The 22,894-nt window shown below is 43.6% G+C and overlaps 1 protein-coding gene across 1 annotated transcript in view; it reads right to left on the reverse strand.

The window, feature by feature from the left end:
* The window catches only part of MYO10 (myosin X), a 189,983-nt gene that overhangs the window by 46,167 nt on the left and 120,922 nt on the right, over positions 1-22,894 (reverse strand). The window contains exons 18-19 of the mRNA XM_024578421.4: positions 21,062-21,170; positions 19,243-19,323 (exon numbers count right to left, since the gene is read on the reverse strand). Of these exons, the coding sequence (XP_024434189.2) occupies positions 19,243-19,323; positions 21,062-21,170 (190 nt within the window). The remainder of the gene's footprint in view (positions 1-19,242; positions 19,324-21,061; positions 21,171-22,894) is intronic.

Consider the following 22,894-nt stretch of genomic DNA (forward strand, 5'->3'; position numbering starts at 1 on the left):
TATGAGAGGCAACGGATGGATGTTTCTCTTCCTCCCTTTCTTTCTCCCCACACCAACTTTCTCTAAAAAAAATTTTTTCTTAATATTCATGTACATTATTACATATTAATTAATGTTACATAAAGTATTAGGCTCATTTCCCTCTCTATTGTTAAATGTCAACTTAGGCTCAAAAGGTAAGAGAAGTGTATTTTATCTAAATCCTTCCGCATTAACTGTCACAAATGTAAAATGTCTATCCGGAATATCTGATATCACATCCTTAAATAGAAGTTCTCCAAACTGTCCACAAGATAAAACCCAAACATGTTTTTATTTCTATCTTTCCATTTTCACCTGCCTGCCCAACCCCTCATCTAAAGTTTTATTGAACCCTCACTTGTTAATGGAGCTCCCACTGGACTCAGGGCAGCTGTCCTGGAATGAAGTCACTCCAAGCCAACCCTACGAAAGGAAACCCATTCACCTTTGCCAGACACTCGTTCTCCTAGCTGCCTGAAGAGTGAGGCTCAGCCACAGGCCTGTCTGGCCCCAGAACCAAGGAAATAGGAGGCAAACCTACTGAGGGGCCCCTGGAACAATGTTTTCTTTCCTAATAAAAGGAAAGTAACCCATTTTGGCACAACCTAGATTCCTTTCAGGAGTTAGTGTTGACTCTAAGCGGGCAAGGTGTTGGTTTGCTTTATGCAGTAATGCGTCCCAAGGGCACAATAGCTACTCAAAAACTATTTGCTAAAAATAAATAAAGATGTTCTGTGAGGATGTGATGGTAGCCACTGTGGCAGCCATTTTGCAACCTTGAGGAAGAACCAAGAGAACTCAGAGGTACCTAGGCAAAGCCCTGACACTGTGGAGCCTCTTAAACAAGTGCTTATTATTTATTAAATAAAATATTTATGTGTATAGGTGTGTAGGTCACTGGTGGCAAGTTTATGCTGTCTTGTTGCTAAAGAGTCAGTCTGCCCAGAAGGAGACTGAGGGTGTAGCCAGTGTGTGTGGCATATGAGTGAAGATATTCTATGGAGAAAGGGAAGGAGGGGACACCAGTGGGAATGGGCTGAGACTCCAAAAAGATCAAGATGCATGGTGATAATGTGAGGATGGGGTATAGCAGCCAATACTGTAAGTTCTCAAAAGGCAAATCAACAACGAAGCACACGTCAGCAATGGCGACAGAGCTGGTATATTATGCCAAAGGCAGATGGATATCACAGGGTTGTGGTGAAGTTCAAATCTAGGGTAGAATCAAAGACAGAATGCATGGACCCAGGCTCAGTGGCCACGGTGAGAACCACTAGGCTGTGGCCTCACTTGAAACAGTCAAATAGCCGGGTGGCCTGGGCAGGTAGTTTTAGGAATGCGGCCCTCAGAACATAGCGAGGACCTGACGAAGGAAGACAATGAGAAACAGGATGCTGTGGAGGAGGGCAGGCAAACTGGCTAAGGACAGATGTTCTCAGTCCCTTGGTGGACTACAGACAGGTGAGGTCATGCTGGAGTGGGAAGGTTGACATCAGGTTTGGCAGTGTGGGAAAGCATGGGTGGGTGGTTTGGGGGAGCAAGGAGGTCTGTCTTCTCCTTCTCCCAGGCTGGCACAAATGTGATCTAGAACCAATCGAAGCTTACTTCTCCATGATTGTCTGGCACACCATGGGATCTGTGACAGATAGGGCAACGTGGACATTAGCCAGGGCAAGGCTGGCAATCTGGAGGGATGAGAGGTCAGTGAGGCAAGAGATCTTATAGAAGCTGCAAGTTCATGACTAAAGGGCTCGCCACTGCCCCGATCCAGGGTGTTATTTTATGTTGGGGCTCACTTTGGCTTTCTTCAAAGCTGGACTCTTAGGATTCGATGACCTTAAAAAATATGTATGTTAGGTTCCAATTTTTATAAGTTTTTTTAAAGGCCCACCTTTATGAATGCAAGTGAGGCAAGGAAATAATGCGATTCCACAGGAGGCGCACGGGGAGACCAGGAGGTCTGTGCTATGACAAGGAACACGTTCCCCCCAATTGCAGAGTAAAAACAAAAACAAGAGGTTGGGTTGTAGACACAAATTTAAATTCTGGATAGGTAATATAAATGTAAAATTTGGAGTTTAACAGTTCAAGATATTAAAAAATAATGACTCCTGAGAGTCAGTTAATATGTGGTGGGAGACTCAGAAAGGCAGAGAAGGGAGCAGGGAGGGAGGGAACTACAGATTTGTTTCAAATCCAACCAGAGGCCCAGCGAAAAGAAGGCCCGTCCAGCAGCATTCGGAGCCGCCTCCCTCTAGGTGTGATCTATGGCCATTTTATCTAATGAATATGATTAAACCCTTTTTATCTTGCTAAACTAAACCTTAATCTCACTCTGTTCATCATTATTTTCTGCTTCTCAGTTCCCCATATTGAGCAGGTCGTAGCCCCTTTATTCAGACTCACTGAGAAATTAGGCTGAGAAACACATACGAGATTGATGCATTCTGGGTGGTAAGAAATACAAGTGAGAGGGGGCAGCTGTCTCTCTTTGAGCGTGTCGGCAAAGAGGCTCCCACCAGTCATTAAAGTGCCCAAAAAGCTGTACAACTTTCCCAGTCACCTATACCAGCACCAAGGTTGTGTCAGAGAGAGAAGGATGCTGAGACAGAAAATGAAGAGCAAGGGATGAGGAGAAAAATGAAAGACCCATGCCTAGCAGCCGGCCAAACGTTCTTCCTCATCTACAGCCAGAAGAAATCTGCCCAACTCAGATTTTCAAAGTCTGGCCAGTTAGTACTTTCATAACGCTACACTTCATCTCAGTTTCTTCCTGTATAAATGAGATGCTGGGATGGGGTCATTTCTTAAGCCCTAAGACAAGCCATGGTGGTAGCACAAATCAGCTTACGGATAATACACTAGTGTGATTTCTTGCTATAAGGTGTTTGAACTCCAGGGGCAAAAAAAAAAAAAATTTAAGTTAGAATACGAAGAAAACAATGCTCAGAGACAAATAAGTAAAAAAGATAAATTAGGACAGAGTAGTTTGAACTGCCATTAAAAGTATGAAAAATAAAAATAGCACCTTGAAAAACTCTGAGCCAAAAACCAAAGAGATGTCAGTTATTAGAAAGAGTCTAAGTTCATCAGATTCATATTAGCTGAGAGCCTGAAGGGGGCTTGAGAAATGGCCACATCCTGTCGGCCCCTTTATACAGCAAGAAACTGAGATGAAATGACCACCCTCCGTTTGTTTTAAAAAATAAAGCCAAAGGAAAAAGTTACTTCTCTGAGAACCGATATAGCCAATTTATAAGTATTTATGAATACAGGTTGGGATATAAGAAAAAAAAAATCAATTGGAGAATTTTACTTGAAAACTGTTGAATGCAGTCTCTCCTGGAAAAGTGGTGAGGTACTAGCAAGTCCTGGGCAGTCTCTACTTTCCAGAAGGAAAATGGAGGCCTGGGGGCAAGTGGGTGTTGGTGGGTGCAGCTTCCTAGGACTCACTTCTCTTGCTTATTCATGTACTAAAGTGGAGGCTGGCAAGTCATAATGGGAAATTAGCCAGCCTTAGACACAACCAATATCTGTTACGTATAAATTAGGAACACCACCACATATTCCACTGAGCTGCTGGGAGTTGCTAGGAAACGGGAGGTCAGGCGATGCTCAGAGGCCAGGTTATTTCCACCCCAGGGCCTGGAAAAGACCGGTACATGCTGTACTCTCAGCATCCTAGCAGCCAAACCAAGGAGGCCAGGCTTGTGTGAGCAACTCAAGCTGCTCAAATCTGTAAGCCTCCTTAGCCCCCACGTGGGGGAAGGGCCTGAAAGGGTCCCAGGTGTGAAGTGCCAGGCCTGCTCGCTTGCAACCTGGCACTTTTCTTCAAGACAGTGGTGCTCGAGAATCAGTATGTCAGAAGGAGTTGTAAGTTGAAGATTATTTCAAATGACTCAGCCAAATGGTGAAAAATGAAAAATGATAGAGAACAGATGTGTTCCTAAATCCAAGAAAGACAGAGGAAACACAAATGTGACAATAAAACACTCTCCTCACCCACCCCTTGGAATATTTCACCCCCACCTTCCGTGACCCTGCTGACTTTACCTAACCTTCACCACACCCCCATTCTTGGATGCCAAGAATGATTTCAGCGTTCTGATAATACTTCTTCCACCAATTTATCTTCCTCTACACCAGCCCCCAAATGAATGTATGTCCCTCATAAATTCTAGTGGAGGATGCGGTGCTGAGTTCAGTGAGTGGTGAGTAAGTTCAAATGACAAGTCACAGGAGGAAGCGAATACCTTTTCATGCTGGGACAGCCACACAATGAGCTTCGGTGGTCTCTGCCGTGACCCATGTGTTGGCTCTTCCCGTCACGACAAATGGAATCATTATTACTTATCAGCCACCAGGACCAGCAGTGGCCACTGTGTGCCAGAGTCTGAACTAGGAGTTTCACAGACACGATCACAGTCAATCCTTGTAATCACCCTAAAAACGGGTGTTCTGTCCTCATTGCATCGAGCAGCCAGCTGACTCCTTAGATGACAGACCCGTGGCTGGCGAAAGGCAGCAGGGACAGCATTTCCTGTACACCTGCACCCAGGCCGCCATGAGACACGGCCTCCTGGCACATCTCCAGCAGTCATTTTAATCCAGAAACAGTTAAAGAGCAACTTGGAGGACCATCCCATTAACATATATTGCCTAAAGGGCATACTGTCTTATTTAACCACAAAAGCCAACAAAATCAGCTTGTTATTTCTCTGAAAATTATGAAAGTTTTACTGCTTTAGCCTTGGAATATGTGGGAAAACAGGCTCAAGTTCAATGACTGCTACAGCATCATTGACCCCAGCATTGCAGGGCGGGATGAGTGTTGAATTAGAGCTTAAATTCTGTGGTTTAGGCAACAAAAGCAGGGGAGCAGACCACATGGGACCTGTGCTGTTTAGAAACAGTGGTGAACTCTAAAAAAAACCCCAAAACCCAAAAACAATCCTCCTTGATCTATGTCCCCGTTCCCCCATCAATGATTTGGCATTGGGAGCTATGACCTGAGGCCGGGGAAGATGTATGAACAGAGATGGAAATAATTCAGGCATGATCTGTTCATCTCTTCATGCCTTCCTAGATATTTGCACCTACCCCTCAACACAGTTAATATGCAACGTTAAGAGGGTCTAGTCATTTACACCTACACATCAGTGCCCAGCCTCTAGGCTGTATCCTAAAATCTGTGTTTTAGGCATGCTTACCAAAACAACCAGAACAAAGAACAAAAAAGCTTAGGCACCCAGGCCAGCTGCTAAAAGCCCTTCAAATATTCCCAAACCACCCTCTCAATCATTTAAATACTTTAGATCAACATGTTGTAACAAGGAGAGTGGATGTCTATGAGCAAGCCAGGTGAGTAATGGGGAACAAGCGGCAATTGTATGGCAGTCAATTTGTTAAGAGCACAGAAGGGAAAGGCTTTACCTGTCGACACTGGCAGAGCCCCAAGTCTGTGGAAACCAGGAACTGCCTCCAGCACACCTCCAGAGAGCAGGGGCCCTGTGTAGAAGTAGCCTATTTGCGGTGCAAGGAGGCCACAAACAATGGTTGGTCTGAGAGAGGGTGAGTTACATCCAGCTTTGCAGTTTTTAAAATCTTCCTGCACCTTTCCTACCACTGGCCCTGAAGACGAAGCCTGTTCATCTTCAGGAAATCCAAATCAAGTGATATCACAGCCAGATCCGACCTGCCCCCACCGCCTCCACACGGAACCGAACCGCATTTCCCTAATTTGCAAGGTAGCCACCCCCCAACCACCATTAAAAGGCTCTAAGAGCTCCAACTGTGTGGTCCAGTGTAAACTGAATAGTCTAAACCCTTTTGGAATTGATGTAATAAAGTCGCGTCAAATATATAGGCCAGTGTTTCAACGTTAATACTAAAACAAACCAACAAACAAGGGAGAAAGTGAAAAGAAAAGGAGGTAGGCCAATTTTCCTTCTGCCCTTTCTCAAGCCACAATTAACATATTAAAGAAGCTTTACCTTTAGCTCTGATTATGTTACGGGACTATTTATTTGACTCAGCAAAATTTGTCTTAGTTCTCTACTTACATATTATAATAAGCTTATTTCAACTGTCCCATCGAAAACGACAACAAGGTATGCTCACAGAGATTTCATAGTCAAACCCTTGTCCTTTGCCCACCCGCTCAAAACTGAAACCTCAGTTATCCACATTTATTTAAAAAAGAGACTTTAAAAAGCTTCACTAAATAGTATGTAAAACATTTGCTGCTAGTGAAGTTTTCACCATCATAACACTCGGAAGAGTGGGTGCGGGGGGGAGGGAGGAGAGATGCTACAGTATTTTTAACAGGGACACTTTTCTTTCATTTCATGAAGGCAAACTTTCAGTATATCCACAGTGTAATTCCAAAGCTAAACAGTATTCCCTTTTAAGTGAAATACTGACAAGTGAAGCATCTGGCACCCTTTAATGAGCTGTTTTGTCCTTTCAGAGTGGCTGAAACTAGGACAGCCGTTCATTTGAGAAAGCGGAGAGCACAGAGCAATTACGTAACCCTGCAGGGCAAGCTGACGGTAAGTAAGGGCGCCCAGCCCCCACCCTCACCCCTCTCCCCCAGCCCCAGTTAAAAACGTCGAGTACCACTTACTAGGAAAAGAAATAATGTATGTTTAATTTAGTGACTCAGTGCATCTGGAAAATGTTTACTACTCAATTTTCTATTTTCACCATATATAACATAAGGTTCAAAGCTCTAACAAGCACTATAATAAAAATTAAATTGTACATAGATGCCATTTTTACTGAGAGCACAGATCAAGGAAAAAAAAAACCCCAAAACAAGAAACAATCTGCACTGACACCTTAACCCAGAGATTTTTGTCCCCTGGGGCATGTATGGCCAGGTCTGGGGACAGAGGGGGGAGGGGACCGTTACCGGCATGCGGCCTGCTGCTAGGCACCCTAACTGCACAGGACAGTGCCCCCAGCAAAGAACTGTCCCATCCTAACGTCAGAGGTGCCAAGGCTGAGATTGTCTACTGTCACCTGGTACATAAGAAAATGCTGAAATGAGGAAAAGCAAAAATACGAAACAATTATAAACACATTTCAATTTGAAGTGCTGGCCAGGAGATGCAGACCAGCAGAGAAGTGGAAACTTTAGAGAACTAGAAAAAAAGTAGGTTACGAAATCAGACTATGAGGCCACAGCTAAGAGAAGGGTTTCAGGGTAGAAAACCACAGTGGACTGGTACTCACCTAGGCTGAGGGCGGAAGGAGAGCAGTGAGCATTCCTTCAGAAACGGGACATGGGAGGGAAGAACCCTGAGGCCATGCCTCCATCCAGGGAACCAGTCAAGAGCGAGAGGGGGAGGGAAAGAGGCTCGTCAGAGAGGTGCCAGGAAGGAGGCGGGGACTGCTAGTGTCACGGGCCTGGGGGTGGAGATCAGGAGGGCAGGGCGAGGAGCAGGCCCCTGGAAGCTTTCAGCAAGACAGGCAAAGGCAGGGCAGTTCTGGTGGCTTAGCATCAGAAACAAGAAAATGGGCATGGGCTCTTTTAAGAAATGTTTAGTAGTGAAAAGAAGGCTGTTCAAAGGGGAGCCCTATTCACTCCCACCTCCCCATCCTTTTATGTATGCATAAGTTTTATATTAAATGCTCTATTAGAATATTTAGACCTACTTCATGCAAAGACAGTGTGAGCAAGGAGATAGGATCCTGGGAGAAGGAACTCTAAACAGCACAAGAAAGAATAATTTGATGGAGTGTGTTCCCAGGGAGACAAGAAAACAAGAAGGCAGAATGCAATTCCCCTTCAGAAAGGTTGCAGCCGCTTAAACTCCCAGCAGCAAAGCACATTAATGGTAGTTTCTTCAACCATTCACAGACCCTGGCGAGTGCTGTCAAAAAGCAACACGAAACCAAACAACTCATTCAATCTTCACATTGGCAAAGTTATGCCAGTATTTGAAGTTTTATCCCTTTGATTATACCACTGAAGTTGTCAGATTATTTTCCATTTGTACTTCACCATTTGGAAACTTCTCGTTGATATGTTTCACTCATTTTCCTACCAAAACAGGTGTTATTTTCATATTGATTTATTAGAACTCTTTATTTATTAAGGTTATAACTCCACTGTTAGGCATGTTGCAAACATTTTTTTCCTGTTTGTCGCTGCCTTAGTGAAGAGCAGTTTGGCCACGTGTGTTATGTACACATCAAAGTTATAATACGCATGCTCTGATTTAGCAAATACACTTCTGAGAATTTACCTTGAGGAAACAGTCTTGAATGTGTACAGATATTTATACACATGAATAAAAAGTGACACTGTTGTAAACAAAGAAAATAATCCAATAATAGAAATTTCATTTAAAGTATAGCTATTAGCAGAATTCTGTGGTCATGAAAAAAAATACAGGAATATTTTAACATATAGTAAGTTTTAAAAGGTAAGTTATAATATTAAGGTCGACTACGACCCAAATTTAAAGGGAAAAAAGTATATATACAGCACAATGTAAACACAGGAGTGTCTCTGGGTAGTGAAATTATAAGTAACTATAATATTGAAGTTTTGATATTTTGCCCATTTTCCAATATTTTGTAGTCAACAACTATCGCCTTGCTATTGGGAAGGGATAGAGGCGAAACCCAGTAGGTATTGTGGGTGTTTTTATTATTGCTATTTATTGTAGTAATATTTTCGAGTACCAGAAAGAGCCGACCTAAGGAAGGCACAGGGCCTTGCCCAGGGCCAAAGGCCAACATGTGACATGCAGAGAGGGCAGAGATGCCAGGTACCTGCCCCCCCCCCCCCCCCCCCCCGTCCCCCAGGGAGCTTAGACTCCGAGCCTGAGAACAATCTCAAACCCAGCGCTTTGTTCCAGAGTGACAGAAGGAAACACAGCTTTTGGAATCAAACCTTTGTAAAGTAGCTAGGTGAGTGGGGTGGCTTTTAGAATGAAGTCACTAACAGAAATCACACCTTAAGGAGGCAAGGGGGCTGGCTGTGACAATGCTAACACAGGGCCATTTATACCAGAGATCAACAATAGCAGCAACAAAACAGCAGCCTGCCTAAGATAGGTGGTTGGGCTGGGCCTGGGACTCTGATTAGGCACTACTCTCAAAGTTCATCAGGGTCAGCCCAAGGAAAACGTACAGCCACAGGGATGCAGTGAGGAGACCTTGGCTATCGTCACGGTGGGCGTGGCGGCAGGCATTTACCCCATTTTACCAGTTGGCACCTCCCAGGAGGTAAGCAAGCAGGGCAGGCCGAGGTGCTGTCTCTAACGGCACAGTCTTCCTGAATGTGCCCTTTAACACGCATGGTACTCGTCTGAGAATGAAATGTTCCTCATCAGAGAGTGGGTGTATCCATAGTTCAAACCCTCCTGTAAATAACAGCAGGGTTATGGAATTGGGGATCCAATATTTAAACAGAAATGCGGGTGAGAAAATTCTATGGGAGAGGAACAAATGGTTGGTCCTTTCCCACGATTTACCCTCAGCCTTTTTCTTATGACGGTAATTAGTTTTATGTCGAATTAATTACTCTTAGCATTTTAAAAACTGATGGTAAACATGAAACACTGTAACATTTGGTTTACACTCGGCATACAGATTATCCCAATGAAGGCAGACTGAGTTAAGCAAGCAGTCAGACACATTATGATTCGTTTCTTTTAAATGTAATTCAATTTCATATGAAAGACCACCTTCACGTTTAAAACTGTTACTCCCTTAAATGGCACATTTAGCAATTGAATAGAAATCAAATGAACACATTCATATGTCCCCTAGAGGAAGAGATTAGCATTTCAGTCCTCTTTATTATGTTCTTTTCTTTGGAGACATCTACTTTGGGGAATAAGGGAATCTCAACAAAATGTGCCTTATCAGGTTTCTCCAGGCAGATTGCGAAATTCCAGCATGTGTAAGCTCGTGGGAAACAAAACATTCAACAGATGACCAGTCAGCTCCAGGAATCTCCCCCATCCCCATACTTGTGCAGAAACTAGTTTATGATACAATTTAAAAGAGATACTTTCTCGTATGCAGATTTCTTCAGTCATAAAGCACAAGGCAAGGAATACTGCACGCCAGGTGTGTATAAACGTTTAAAGAGGAATTGTTTGAAATAAGAAACCACCACCTGCAATTTCCCCTTGCACCCTAATATGAAAAATGATTTTTCCTTGTAAGAGGTGACTTCCTTCTCGAAAACAAACTGCACAATCGATAAGCATGACATGTCCTTAATTTTTACAAAACATCAGTAGTTCAAACTCGTACATGCAAGCAAAATCAGCACTTACCATGTGTTTAGAGACTATAAACGCTTCTGGTGCTCACAGAGATGGCGAAACCTGTTTTCCTAAGGTTTACAAAAACTTCTCTGCAAAATTTTACGCTATTGTGTTCCCTGCACAGTCCACACAACTTTTAAGCAGCACAAATACAAGTAAAACCCCTACCTTGCGTCTCTTGTCCCCGCTTCAGTTTCTGTCCACAGCCACTGGCTGCATCTTTAGCAGTGCGGACAAGGAGCATCTGAACCCACAGACACAAAAACAGGCTTTCTTTGGCAGGCCGGTGTTCCCAGTCTTTTATGTGGTGTTTTGGGCTTTGCTTGCTTAATTCATTCCCGATTCTACTGAAAGGAACTCCAGCCTGGGAGGCTGGCGGGGGTAGCAACTGCTGAAGACACTTTTGACTGGGGGAGCAAACTAAACACCTTCTCTGCATCAACAAATGTGCAAAGACATTTGAAGGGCCAAAGAATCTTGATTTTAAAAGATGACCTATTGCTTAAAAAAAAAAAAAAAAAAAAAGGTCCAGGACAAAATCAAGCAAATGGCAACGTCAGAAAGTCTACCCTGAGAACAACACTCTTCCCTGGAGTGGAGCTTCATTTATGGCTATTTATCCTGGTCTTTACATAGCACTACTGAATAGTTGCTATGACAACTCAGTAAACAGGATTCAAGTGACCACTGAGGGGTTTAGCAGCATTGTTTCCTTTAGGGAGAAGAATGGTAGCTTTAATGCTTCCTTTACTGAGATTCCCTGAAAAGGTAAAGCTGCCTTTTTACACGTCTCCTGTAAGTGATATTCTCCAAAGTCAAAGATGCAGGCTATGGCTGCTCCGGGTAACAGAACAGCAGACAACAGGAGTGGCAATCAGAAAAGGACAGGCGGAACTATGGAAGGTTACAGAATGCCAAGTGGGCATTTTCCAATAAGCAGGCAGAGGGCATGGGACCATCTCAAATGGCTATCAGACTGACTGGATGTGAGGAGCAGCCACCAGGGCTGATAATCCAGATAGTTCTGAAAAGTCCTGGCTCCCTGTGCTTTTTGCCCTCCCCACTTTTCCACTTAGTCTCTTCTACGTAAAAGCGTATCGTTCACATTTTATTGGATGCCATAAAACCTCTCAGTGCTTCACCTTTGGCCAGACAATCACAAACTATCCTACTCTTACAAAAATACTACTTAAGAAATGTTAATCTTATCGGGGAACAGAGTATGAACACAGGGTGTTTGGACACATCGTGATGGTATGCATGTGTCAAAATTCAAAGGGCCGTCTGACACGGGGAACTTCAGTGTTAACTCTGCGCTTTAATGCTGGCTCGGCGATGATAACAAGTGTGCTACATTAATTCGAGATGTTAACAATAGGAGAAACTCTGTGTGCATGTTGGACAGAAGAGGGCTATAGGAACGCTTTGTTAAAAAATTCTGTAAACTTAAAAATGTTCTTAAAAATAAAGCCTATTAATTTAAAAAACTTGAATAAAAATGTTCAGCCCAGACCCTGGCCAGGTAGCTCAGTTTGTTAGAGCATCATCCCAATAGGCCAAAGTTGCAGGTTCGATCCCTGGTCAGGGCACATACAATAGTCAACCAATGAGTGCATAAATAAGTGGAATGACAAATCGATGTCTATCTCTCTCATCTCATAACAATGGTAAGGATTAATGGAATCTTAAAAAAAAAAAAAAAAAAAAAAAAGTTAAGCCCTGGCTGAGTGGCTTAGTTACTTGGAGCATCATCCCATCCACTAAAAGGTTGTGGGTTCAATTCCCAGTCAGGGCACATACCTAGGTTGCAGGTTTGATCCCCAGTAAGGGCATGTATGGGAGGCAACTGATGTCTCTCTCCCTCCCCCCACCTTTCTCTCTCTCTAAAATCAATAAACATATCCTTGGGTAAGGATTCAAGCTAATTACAACAATCTGCCAAAGATAAGTGATTTAAAAGTAAACCCCAAAAGGAAAGGTCCAGCAATAGTCTTAGAAGGATTTTCTGTGATTCAGCTGAAACTGAGGGGTGAACCTGTGAGGATGAAGTGAAGTGTAAAATCGTTGGGCATACTGTCCATTTTCTAACATATAATTCCAGTGTGAGTTATTTCAGTCAGTTGTAGCTGGCTGCACTGCCTCCCTGAATACTTACAACTGCTCCCCTAAGCAGGCACTGTCATTTACACACCTGAGAGAGGAGGACACAAACCCAAGGTCACGCACTGCAGAGTGAAAAGAGGCTGCACAGAACCCCAGGTGCACACCTTTGATCTGTTGCTACTTCATCCCGCTGCTTCATGGGCCTCTGCACCTGTGCACCTCTTCCCACACTCACAGGACAGTGATGTATCCTAACGCATGATCCAGGACACCTTGTCATGCCCCCGTCTCAGTGGGAATGGGGCAGAGCGACCTATGTCCTTGGCGTGAAGCATGAATGATGTAGTTACCCAGGTTCTGCAGATAACCCTACAAGCTCTAGGAGGGAGAGGCGCTGGGGGCAGGGGAGCCATGGGGAAACAGTCACAGGGGAAGGAACAGAGAAAAATAAACATGAATGAGACAAGCACAGTCAATAAATAAGACAACCGAAGCTCTGCAAAACTCAGGTGCCCCAAGGGCCTGGAGACATTATGATATCACGTGCTGATGTCTGAAGAAAAATTCTGAGATGAAGTTCTACTCAGGAGAGTTTTTACTAGAGCTGGGAAATGTGTTATTTATTAAGGATTTAAAAGTATTTGACACACTCTTTGGAATGAATATGCATCTGACATTTCACTTTAATCTTAAACGACCAGACGAAAACCAGTGAATGGGAGATGCAGGAATGCAGATTTCTCCTTCAGTACATGTAAAACCTTTCCTGTAAATAGCAAGGGCTTTTAAAAAAATCGCAAAGGCTGTTTAAGTATAAGGAAAGAATAAATCCTCTGTCCCTGAGGGTTATTTAGGAAGGTGATTCTTCTGTATCATATTTAAAGGGCATAAATAGAAACATTTCATCAGTTCCTAATGCAAAGAGGTTCCCATCTTGATGTGTCTGAAACTGGGATGTGTTTCTGACTTGCTGACGTCCCAACAGCCATCCCCACATAATTCAATACTGGGGGTGTGAATTTCATCACAGCTTTTCATTCTGTCTTCGCAAATTTGGGCACACTGCTCCCGCTGAATCCAGCTGTCCTTTAAATATCATCAAAATATTACACTACAGCCCTGGCTGCTGTAGGTCAGGGAACTGAGTGCCCGTCCGTGAAGCAAAGGGTTGCCCGTTCAATTCCCAGTTAGGGCACATGCCTGGGTTGTGGGCCAGGTCCCTAGTTAGAGCACACACAAGAAGCAACCACACATCGATGCTACTCTCTCTCTTTCTCACTCCCTTCCTTTCTGTAAAAATAAATAAATAAAATCTTTAAAAAAACTTACACTACAGTTTCATCCACTGGATAGCTTTTATTATTATTTTTTAATCAGCAGAAAGGTCTGGAAACAGAGTGGCATGGTGTAACTGTGTTACTAGTGAAACAAATGTTTGTGGTGGAGGGACGACCTCTGTGGGGGCCCAGAAGGAGCCACCCCAGGTGTGCCTCAGTGGTACACAGACAGCTTCAGGCTCAAGAGAAACTTTGCGCTCCATCTGAACTACCTAGAAGAACGTGAATGAGGGGCTCTGCCAGTAAACAATTATCAGAGATAACTTCTTTTGACCTCTCTATAGGGCAGGGCAACCTTCTCCTTACAGAAGGTCTGTTCTGCTTATCATCTTGCAATGCTTGTTTGAGGCCCCCAAGGCGCCTCACCCTATCCCCAGCTCAGGCCCCCTCTTGCTCTCTGGCCCTCTCCTGCCAGCGGGGTCTCTGACTCTCTCAAGTAGGGGGGGGGGGGCGGGGGGGGGTGTCCTGTGCACACGAGGTGAAATTCTATTTTCTCTTGTCATCCTTTCTCCTCCTACTCGGATTATTCAGCCAGCCAAAAGAACCAGAGGAGGGAAAGGGGAATTTTCCCCTTGCCCATACCGCCCTTTCAGACTTTTTACAAAGCACCCATCACGAGCTGAGCTGAGTGTGGCCCCCTGCTCTGGGTTAGGGGGCAGAGCTCTTGCTTCCACAGTGAAGTGTAAGTAATGGTGCATTTTACCACCATGGGAACCTTAGATTCAATTAAATATGGTAATGGATAATGCCTAGACTGACTGATGTACAATTCCAGAAAGTTCCACCAGAATGCTAAAACCCAATGCTTAATCTTCCAATTTAAACCCTTGTTATCTGACAGATTTGCACGCTAGACTTTCTTGCCCAATCATGGCAGCTAACAAAGGCCCCAGGTGACCCATTTAGATATCTAAATATAATAAGGATTAGAGACAGCACACAAGAGTTTATCTTTGGCAAAGTGAAGCACTCATACACCACAAGCAACTCTCCAGTGTCCTTTTACGAGCAATGCGATCCAACATTTCCTGAAACCCGGAGCCAGGCAGCAAGGAAGGTGCGCGAGGCAGGCCCTGCAGCGCAGTGCGGACCACGGTCCACATCTACAGGAACGCTGTTCAGAAATCGGGATTGGGGAGAGAGACCAGAGCCTAAAGTGAAATGTGAAGGGTTGTGGGAATACAGTTCAGTAAGGCTAATGAGAAATCAGATGGATAAAATGAGAAAACGATAGATGAAGAATAAAATAGGACAAAAATTCAAGGTAGTTCACATACTACGGTATCATCAGAGCTTTTTACAGAAATGTTTGGTCTTTGTAAAAGGCAAAAAAAAAAAAAAAAAAAGCCTAAACAACGCTGGCAAGGCAGCACCTGGGTCGCACAGGTTTGAACCTGAGGATAAAATGTGCCGATTCATTAACCTCGTCTCCAAGTCTTTCTGCCTCTGGAAACAAACGGCTCACGTTTCCTCAGTGCATGCGCATCACTCTCACTTCACGTGTGGTCACGGCTGGCTGGGGGGCTGGCCAAATGAGGGACGGGGTCTGATGTAACACTGGCAGCTGGCAGGACAGGGACACAGGTCAGTGCTTCGGACAAGGGCCAGACCTATTGTCTTCTGCTTCTTCCTCCCTGACATCCCTTTCCCAGTAAATATACCTGCAGTCCATCTCAGGAGCCTTAGCCTCACAGTTTTGCTCCTCTGGGGTCTGGACTGCAGCTTCCCCTGGGCGGGGGGGCATCCCTCTGCTCTCTCTTCCCCTCATTAACTTTTAAATAAGCTCTATCTCAAGTAGCCTCATCTTCAAGAAGCCTTCTTCCTCCAGCAGCTCCCAGTCCAGGGCTATTCAGGTGCCCCGAGTCCTGCCTTTCTGAAGAAGACCTAACAGAATCTTTAGATGCTGCTGGAATCAAGGGTGTGTCCCTTCTGGAGCCTGCGTGCTCCTCACACCAAACCTGCAGAAGGAACAGTGAGGAGAGGCCACCAGTCCCAGGGCAGCTGTGACTCCCTCTGCGGAGAGTGGGCCCCGCCTCCGTGTGGGGCTGGGAACTCACACAACCAGTTCTCACACCTGGGAAGGTTTTCCTGATACGTATCTTCCGTTCCCTTCTTTAATTCTGCCCTGCACCTCCTCAGGGTTTTTCTAAGGAATGTTAATGACAGACTTTTCTGACTAGAATTTAGCTGCTAAAATACCAGGCGCGGAGGAGGAGCGGGGAAAGATCACAGGCCTGGAACACCCTCGGGGAGAAATGCTGAGGAGGCAAAGCAGGTTTCCTTCTGTACAGAATCTCCTGGGCTTGGTTTGGACCCTGTTGGCCAGAACCCACTATTGCCCAAGCAAATGCAAAAGAGAAAAGCTAACTGGCCACAATAGCAATGAAAAATGGTCGGATGGAGAAGTCTGCTCCTCGTAAACTGAACGTTCTAAGTTGATTGGAGATTGTATCCGTCCATGCTGAGACAAAGGACTATGTCAAGAGGTATGTTTTTTTCTTAAGTTTCACTTTACACCTTAGCACCAGTTATGACACTGGTCAAGTGCCTGTTCTACAGCACCCAATATTAGCTATAAGTTGTTGGTAAAAAGAAAAGTCCACATGTTACTATACTTGAAGACATAATTGTTTCAGCATTTCAGTTATATTCTCCCTCCATACTCCTGCTTTCAAAGCAAAACACAAAGACCCCATAGTACTCCCACACTAAGGAGATCTCGATGCTTGAGGCCCCAGTGCCCACTCTGGGCTTCGCACACTTGCCAGAAAGGGAGGCAGCCTGTCCCGACAGCCCAGGGCCCACCCTGGGTGTGCTCACTGGCCAGGAGTCCCGGGCATGCTGGACACGCTCCTGAAGGCGCAGAGCAGCTACTTCGCTTTTACTAAGGCCACGGTTCTCTAGGCCTCCAACTCTGGAGCCGCTGTTCTTATCCCTTCTGGTCACAGAATTGCCAAAAAATAAACAAACAAAAAAGCCCCATAGAATCTGCCAAAACCTGTGATCCATGTTCCAGAATGATGCACAAAATACCTCAGACACAGTGACAGGAGATGGTCTTATCCTTCTGTGCTGGACTTACACCGTCCCCATCTCTGGGGTGAAGGAAGGCAATGTTTCCCCTGTGAAATTTCTAGAAGCATCTATCTTTGGACAAAGGAGTATTCATAAGAAACTCCAAATGGGGGCTGTTTACATCCATGTCATGTAACATAATTACTAGTAACATTCCAATATTTTCAGTGCAACCAAATGAAGGCTGAGCGAGTCATAGTTTAAGATCTCCAAATTCTAATTAACATCTTTACACTTAGAAATCCCACTTACATCTACTGCCTCACACAAGTTAGTTCTTGTGTCTGTGCCTTTACTGTCTAGGTTTTTTTTTTTTTTTAAAAGATTTTATTTATTTATTTTTAGAGAGGGGAAGGGAGGGAGAAAGAGATGGAGAGGAACATCAGTGTGTGGTTGCTTCTTATGCAACTCCTACTAGAGACCTGGCCTGCAACCCAGGCATGTGCCCCGACTGGGAATCAAACCAGTGACTCCTTGGTTCAGAGGCCAGCACTCAGTCCACTGAGCCACACCAGTCAGGCTGTCTAGGTGTTTTTAAAATGCACCAAGATATTTCTGTCAAAGTCTTTACAGCCCACCTCTTGGTGTGCATGCATCAGTGTCTGCCCCAGTCAGGAGAAAAGCTTGCAGGCCAGCAGCACAGATGGAAGGATGAGCTTGGGCTGGATCATTTTTTAAAATGCAAAGCAAAAGAACTTGGGCACAAATACCAGCAAGGAAAAATAAACATCAAAAAGAAAGTGATTTCTTCACTATTCTGGCTGCTGAATTGTTTTCAAGAGGGCCTAATTTCCAGAGCTATTACAATGCAGAGGGATTTCTAGCCTTATAATAATGCAGAGACAGCAGGTCCCCATTTCATCGCATCCAAGGTGCCAACTGCTGGAACACTGCTCGACTGCGTTCCACACCGCTAGGAAAGAGAAGGAGCTGCCGTGAAACCATGGCTTGCCAAACGCTGCAAATCCGCCCCAACCTCCAGGACCTTACGTTGGAAAACACGTGCATGTTTAAGGATGAAATACGGTATTACCATCTGTTATTAAAAAACAAACAGAAAAGGAACACTGACAGGTGTTAAACAGTTCCTGTGATGTAGACTCCAAGTGCAAAGCCCATTTATACTGCCTTGTACACACTGCCCACTGGGGTTATAAAGTGAAATATAAACCAGCTAACATAGTACATGGTTATGCCTTAACTATTAATTTCCTACAAAATGTCAAAGAAAAGCTATGTACTGTTTATACTGTCATGTTTGTGGCAACGCAGAACATTTTAATGTGAATTTGAAAAATGAAAAGATGAGTCACTACGTAAACTACCGGAACAAGTGCACATTCAATGAAGTCATCACAGATCTCCCATACACGACCAGTCTCGACGACCTTTATGCTACACCTGTGCCGAGTTCTCACCGTCACACCTCCCAGGAAGGTAACAAACTAGACAGGTTGTTCTTCATTAAAGAGAACATGCACGTTTGCCTTCCGACAAGACCGAGAATTCAATACTGTGGTTTTTGTAAGTAAACATCTTTAAACTGTAAATCAGGAATCACTGTAATATTAAGTCAAGACAGTGGGTAAACAATATGAAAAGTAAGATGGAGCTTCAGCCAGGCTACCAGACTGGAACCCGACTTCCACGGGACACAGTTCCAGTCGGACTGCTTTTCCTGATCCTTATGAGGATGACATCAGTTTTTCAACCGGGGGTGCCCTCGACATTACTCTCTGGTGAGGGTTTTCCTGTTTCCCCGGGGGTTTCTCAGAGCTGATGTTTGCCAAATCAAGATAATTTTAATTCTTTAAAAGACAGATTGCCCATGTTAGTCTTGGACTCAGCAACTGCATCTACCTCTAATACTAAATTTCCTTGTGTAAATTGCTCTTCCTTTTAAAATTCACATTATTCTGATCAGGACATGGCACTCAAAAGCTAAAATCTTGGAGCCTAAACCCCTCAGGAATTTGGAAATCAGTTATGACCACCCGAAGTCCTTAAAATACGGAATATGGGCTCTTCATCCCATTTAATCACAAGGCAGAAAGAAATAAACAGAAAAATCAACCACAAAAAACATACCAACAACTTCTTGTAAAACAGAAGCTTGCCCAAGAATTTTACATCAAATGCTTAAAGAAAAAAAAAAAAAGTAAAGGCTCTACGATGTTTCTTTTCAACTACATTTCTCTAAAGCTTAACGGCATCACTCAAAAGCAGGCAAACAGGGCCAAGAGACAACGGCAATTTTTCCATTCTGTGACGTGAGGTTACAATAATACCATATGCATCTCTGACCATCTACAATGAAAGGGCTTTAGAGAAACCAGATCTGAGGGTAACCAGTCATCCTCAGAGGCAGTGTCCTTAAAGATGGGGTCTCATTCTGGAACTGTCCTAAATCTTACCTTCTGCATGTTTGGCTTGACACAGCGAACAAAGAAAGGATTAGAGGAGCTTAGCGTCGCCATCAAGGAATGCAGTGAGTCCTAATGGAAAGATAAAAAGTATACAGTGATGCAGTCCTTTACTTTGTCACTCTTCAAATTTCTCAGCACCTTTGGCACTGATCAGAAACAAATTTAAAAAATATGTAAATCACAGGAATAATAGTTTTCATTTTTAATCCTATCATTCTAATATAAAATAAAGTCAAACTATTATAATCCATTGTCACTGAAATTCATTTGTCACTTCTTTAAAAGAATCCCATTAACAAAAACTATTCTGTTAACAAGCAAAAAAGCATAGACTCTTTCAATGGCTGGCAGAGGACACCTGAGACGCATGCACTCCCCACTGGACTTACTCCTCCTAACTCATTATTTCCATCAAAATGACAGCCTCTACCAGTACCTCACTTGTCTGTGACCCCCAACCTTCACTCTTACCTTCAATCACCGGGAAGGTCAATCTTCTGTAACACTGCTTTCTTTTCTTTTCTTTTTTTAAGTTTTTTTTTTTTTTATTGTGAATTTTTAACATTTGCCAAAGCAGAAAGCATGTAATGAATACTCATCATCAGCTTCAGTTCATGGCTAATTTCATTTCATCTGATCCCTTTCTGGGTACATCCTATGCCTGCCCCTTATAGAAAAGCCAATCTGAGACATTGTATTATTTCACCCCTCAGTATTTGAATATGTACTATTAAAGGGTAATCACTTTAAAATGTATATAGATAACCATACCCATATCATCCTAAAAAGATTTATCATGATTTCCTTAATGTTAACATTAAAAAGTGCAACTGCCTCAAGTTTCATATTGAAATATTCAATTGTCACAAATTTCATAATTTTAAAAAAATTCTTACCCAAGGATATGTTTACTAATTTGAGGGAGAGAGGGGGAGGAGGGGAGAGGGGGAGGGAGAGGAAGGGAGGTGGGGGAGGGGGCAGAGAGAGAGAGAGAGAGAAAGAGATCGATCAATGTGAGAGAGAAACATTGATCAGTTGCCTCCCTAACATGCCCAGACAGGGGATTGAACCCACAACCTTTTGGTGTACAGGACAATGTTCCAACCAACTGAGCCACTCAGCCAGGGCCACAAATTTCATAATTTTTAAACGCTTTGTTCTTTGAAATCAGAATTTCAAATTTTCTTTAAAGATTTTATTTATTTATTTTTAGAGAGAGGGGAGGGGAGGGAAAAAGAGAGGGAGGGAAACATTGATGTGAGAGAGAAATAAATTGGTTGCCTTCCACATGTGCCCGGACAGGGGACCAAACCTGCCACCCAGGCCTGTGCCCTGACTGGGAATCAAACTGGTGACGATGTTCCCCCAATTGAGTAACATCAGTCAGGCCAACTATGATGTTATTTAAACATGCACTTGGTTATTATTCCTAGTCATAATATTGTAAACATACCTGAGAAAAATACAAAAATCCAGACATGGGAATAAATGTACACTATTTTCACATGATCATCTTAATACAAACCAGAGTAATCCCACATGGTAATTCTTAAGAATTGCTATTTCATATACTTAGAAAAAGTAGCTATTTATTTTTGACAACAACAACAAAAATCTGTATGTTTTCATTTGGCTCAGGAAAAAATACATTTTATCCTTAAAGCAGAAGGAATTGTATTTTATTTCTGGTCTAAAGGATGATATAAAAGAAAAACACACACTCATGGAGTTCTTGTTCCTAATTCCGATTTTCAATTCTTAAATCACAAAAACGATGGCCTCACCAAGGCCAGCAGCACAGACTAACCTTGAACTGGGAGCTGACTGTGGGCCGCCGGTGTTTGCTTCCACATTTCAAAGTATCCTGGTTATTGCGGCTTGAAATGTGTTCAAAGAGGTCATAGATGAAGTCGAATCTGTGAGCGCAAAGAGCAGAGGACCGTGAGGGGCACACACCCAATTAGTAGGTGCTGAATTACTGTAACTATAATGCATTTTCCCACTGACAGTAACACATCGAAGCCTGGAAGAGCTGAGACAGCCTCCAAAGATTTAAAACCAACCACTGCCAAAAGTGTTAGACATTGGAAAAAAACAAAACAAAAAAAAAACAGTGGCCACCTTCAGAGCACTGGAGTCTTGCAGAGGAAAAGTGGATTGTGATGCAAATGACAGGCGACCCAGGGTGACAAGCCAGTTAGAAGCGCTGTGCTTCCTAAGGCAGCCCCTAAGCTCCTGCAGCCTTGGTCTCCGGGTCTACAGAAGGGATGTATTTGCTTTGCTCATCTCACAGTGTTGCAACATCCAATCACTTAACAGGTGGGAAGGTGCTAACTCTGGAGTGAGGCAGATTGGGGTTCAAATCCTGCCTCCACTGCTTCCTAGCTGTGTGACTAGGGCAGGATACTTGCTTCTCACTAGGTCTCAGTATTTCCATCCAAAAAATGGGGGTAATTTTAGAATTTATCCCATAACTCGGGGGTGAGAATGAAATGAGAAAATGTACACAAAAGGTTGAGCGGGTGCCTGGCACATGGTAAGTGCTGATGCTGTAGATGTTACTGAGAAGCTGTATAGAATTCATTGCCCCTGCTAATAAAGTAAATAGCCATGCACAGAAGACATTGTTAGCTGTAAAGTAGGGGACAGTTTAGTGGCTTCAATGAGACCAGGAAAGGTAGGGACAAGGTCTGGGCAGCTGCGCCTCCCAAAGTGGCAGTGCCAGCGTTTCCCCTGCCACTTCTCACTGTGCCCCGACCCTTGTTCACTTTTGTTCCAGGGTGCTATTTCACGCTCGCTCTTTGAAGTTCTCTGACAGCACTTTGAGCCCTGTGGAGAGAAGCCTTGATTCCATTGAAATGTCACAGATGTCAAAGGTGAGAGAGCAGAGTGAACAAACAGCCCAAGTCCCCCAGGTCGCAGACAGAAACCTGGGGCTGAAACAGGGAGTTCTTTACTCCAATCACAAAAAAAGTGTACGTGTGACAGCAAAACACCATCTTGCTGATCTCCTGGCCTGTGAGCCTTTCAGTACAACAAAACGCTTCTATGTAACACCAAGACGCTGCTTTTATTGAAATGTATCACTCTAAGTCTAATGACTAAGAAACTGCCGTGACAGACAACACGCAATGGTATTTTTAAAACGCTGCCATTTTTACAGGCCTAAAACCTCATCTAAACATAAAAAGGGCTGACAATATTATAAAGGGAATCTTCAGAGAGGTGACTTAAAGCACATCGAAAGACTGAACACTTCCAATTCTGAGTTTCTAAGCTGACATTTCAGACGGGCTCCCTTCCCCATAGTTAACAGCTATGCAAGAGACCAGGTGGCCACCTGGCCTTGACATTCCAAAAAGTATTAATTAACAACTTTTAAATAATTGTGCTACTTTCCTTCCTTAGATAGGAAATATTTGTTTCTGTTATAGATTCACTCTGGATCTGACACAGATACTGAAACCTTTAACACAGGGCTGTTTTTCTCCCTTTCTCTCTCACAAAGCCTCCTGGCTTAATATATACAAATGGCTAAACTAATCAACTATTAATTTAATGGTGTGAATTGACAATTCATAAATGAATAAATGAATGTGCACTAATTTTTTTAATTTTAGCTGAATTTTACCTGTTTATT

The sequence above is a fragment of the Desmodus rotundus genome, chromosome 1 (assembly GCF_022682495.2).
Source record: "Desmodus rotundus isolate HL8 chromosome 1, HLdesRot8A.1, whole genome shotgun sequence".
NCBI lineage: Eukaryota > Metazoa > Chordata > Mammalia > Chiroptera > Phyllostomidae > Desmodus > Desmodus rotundus.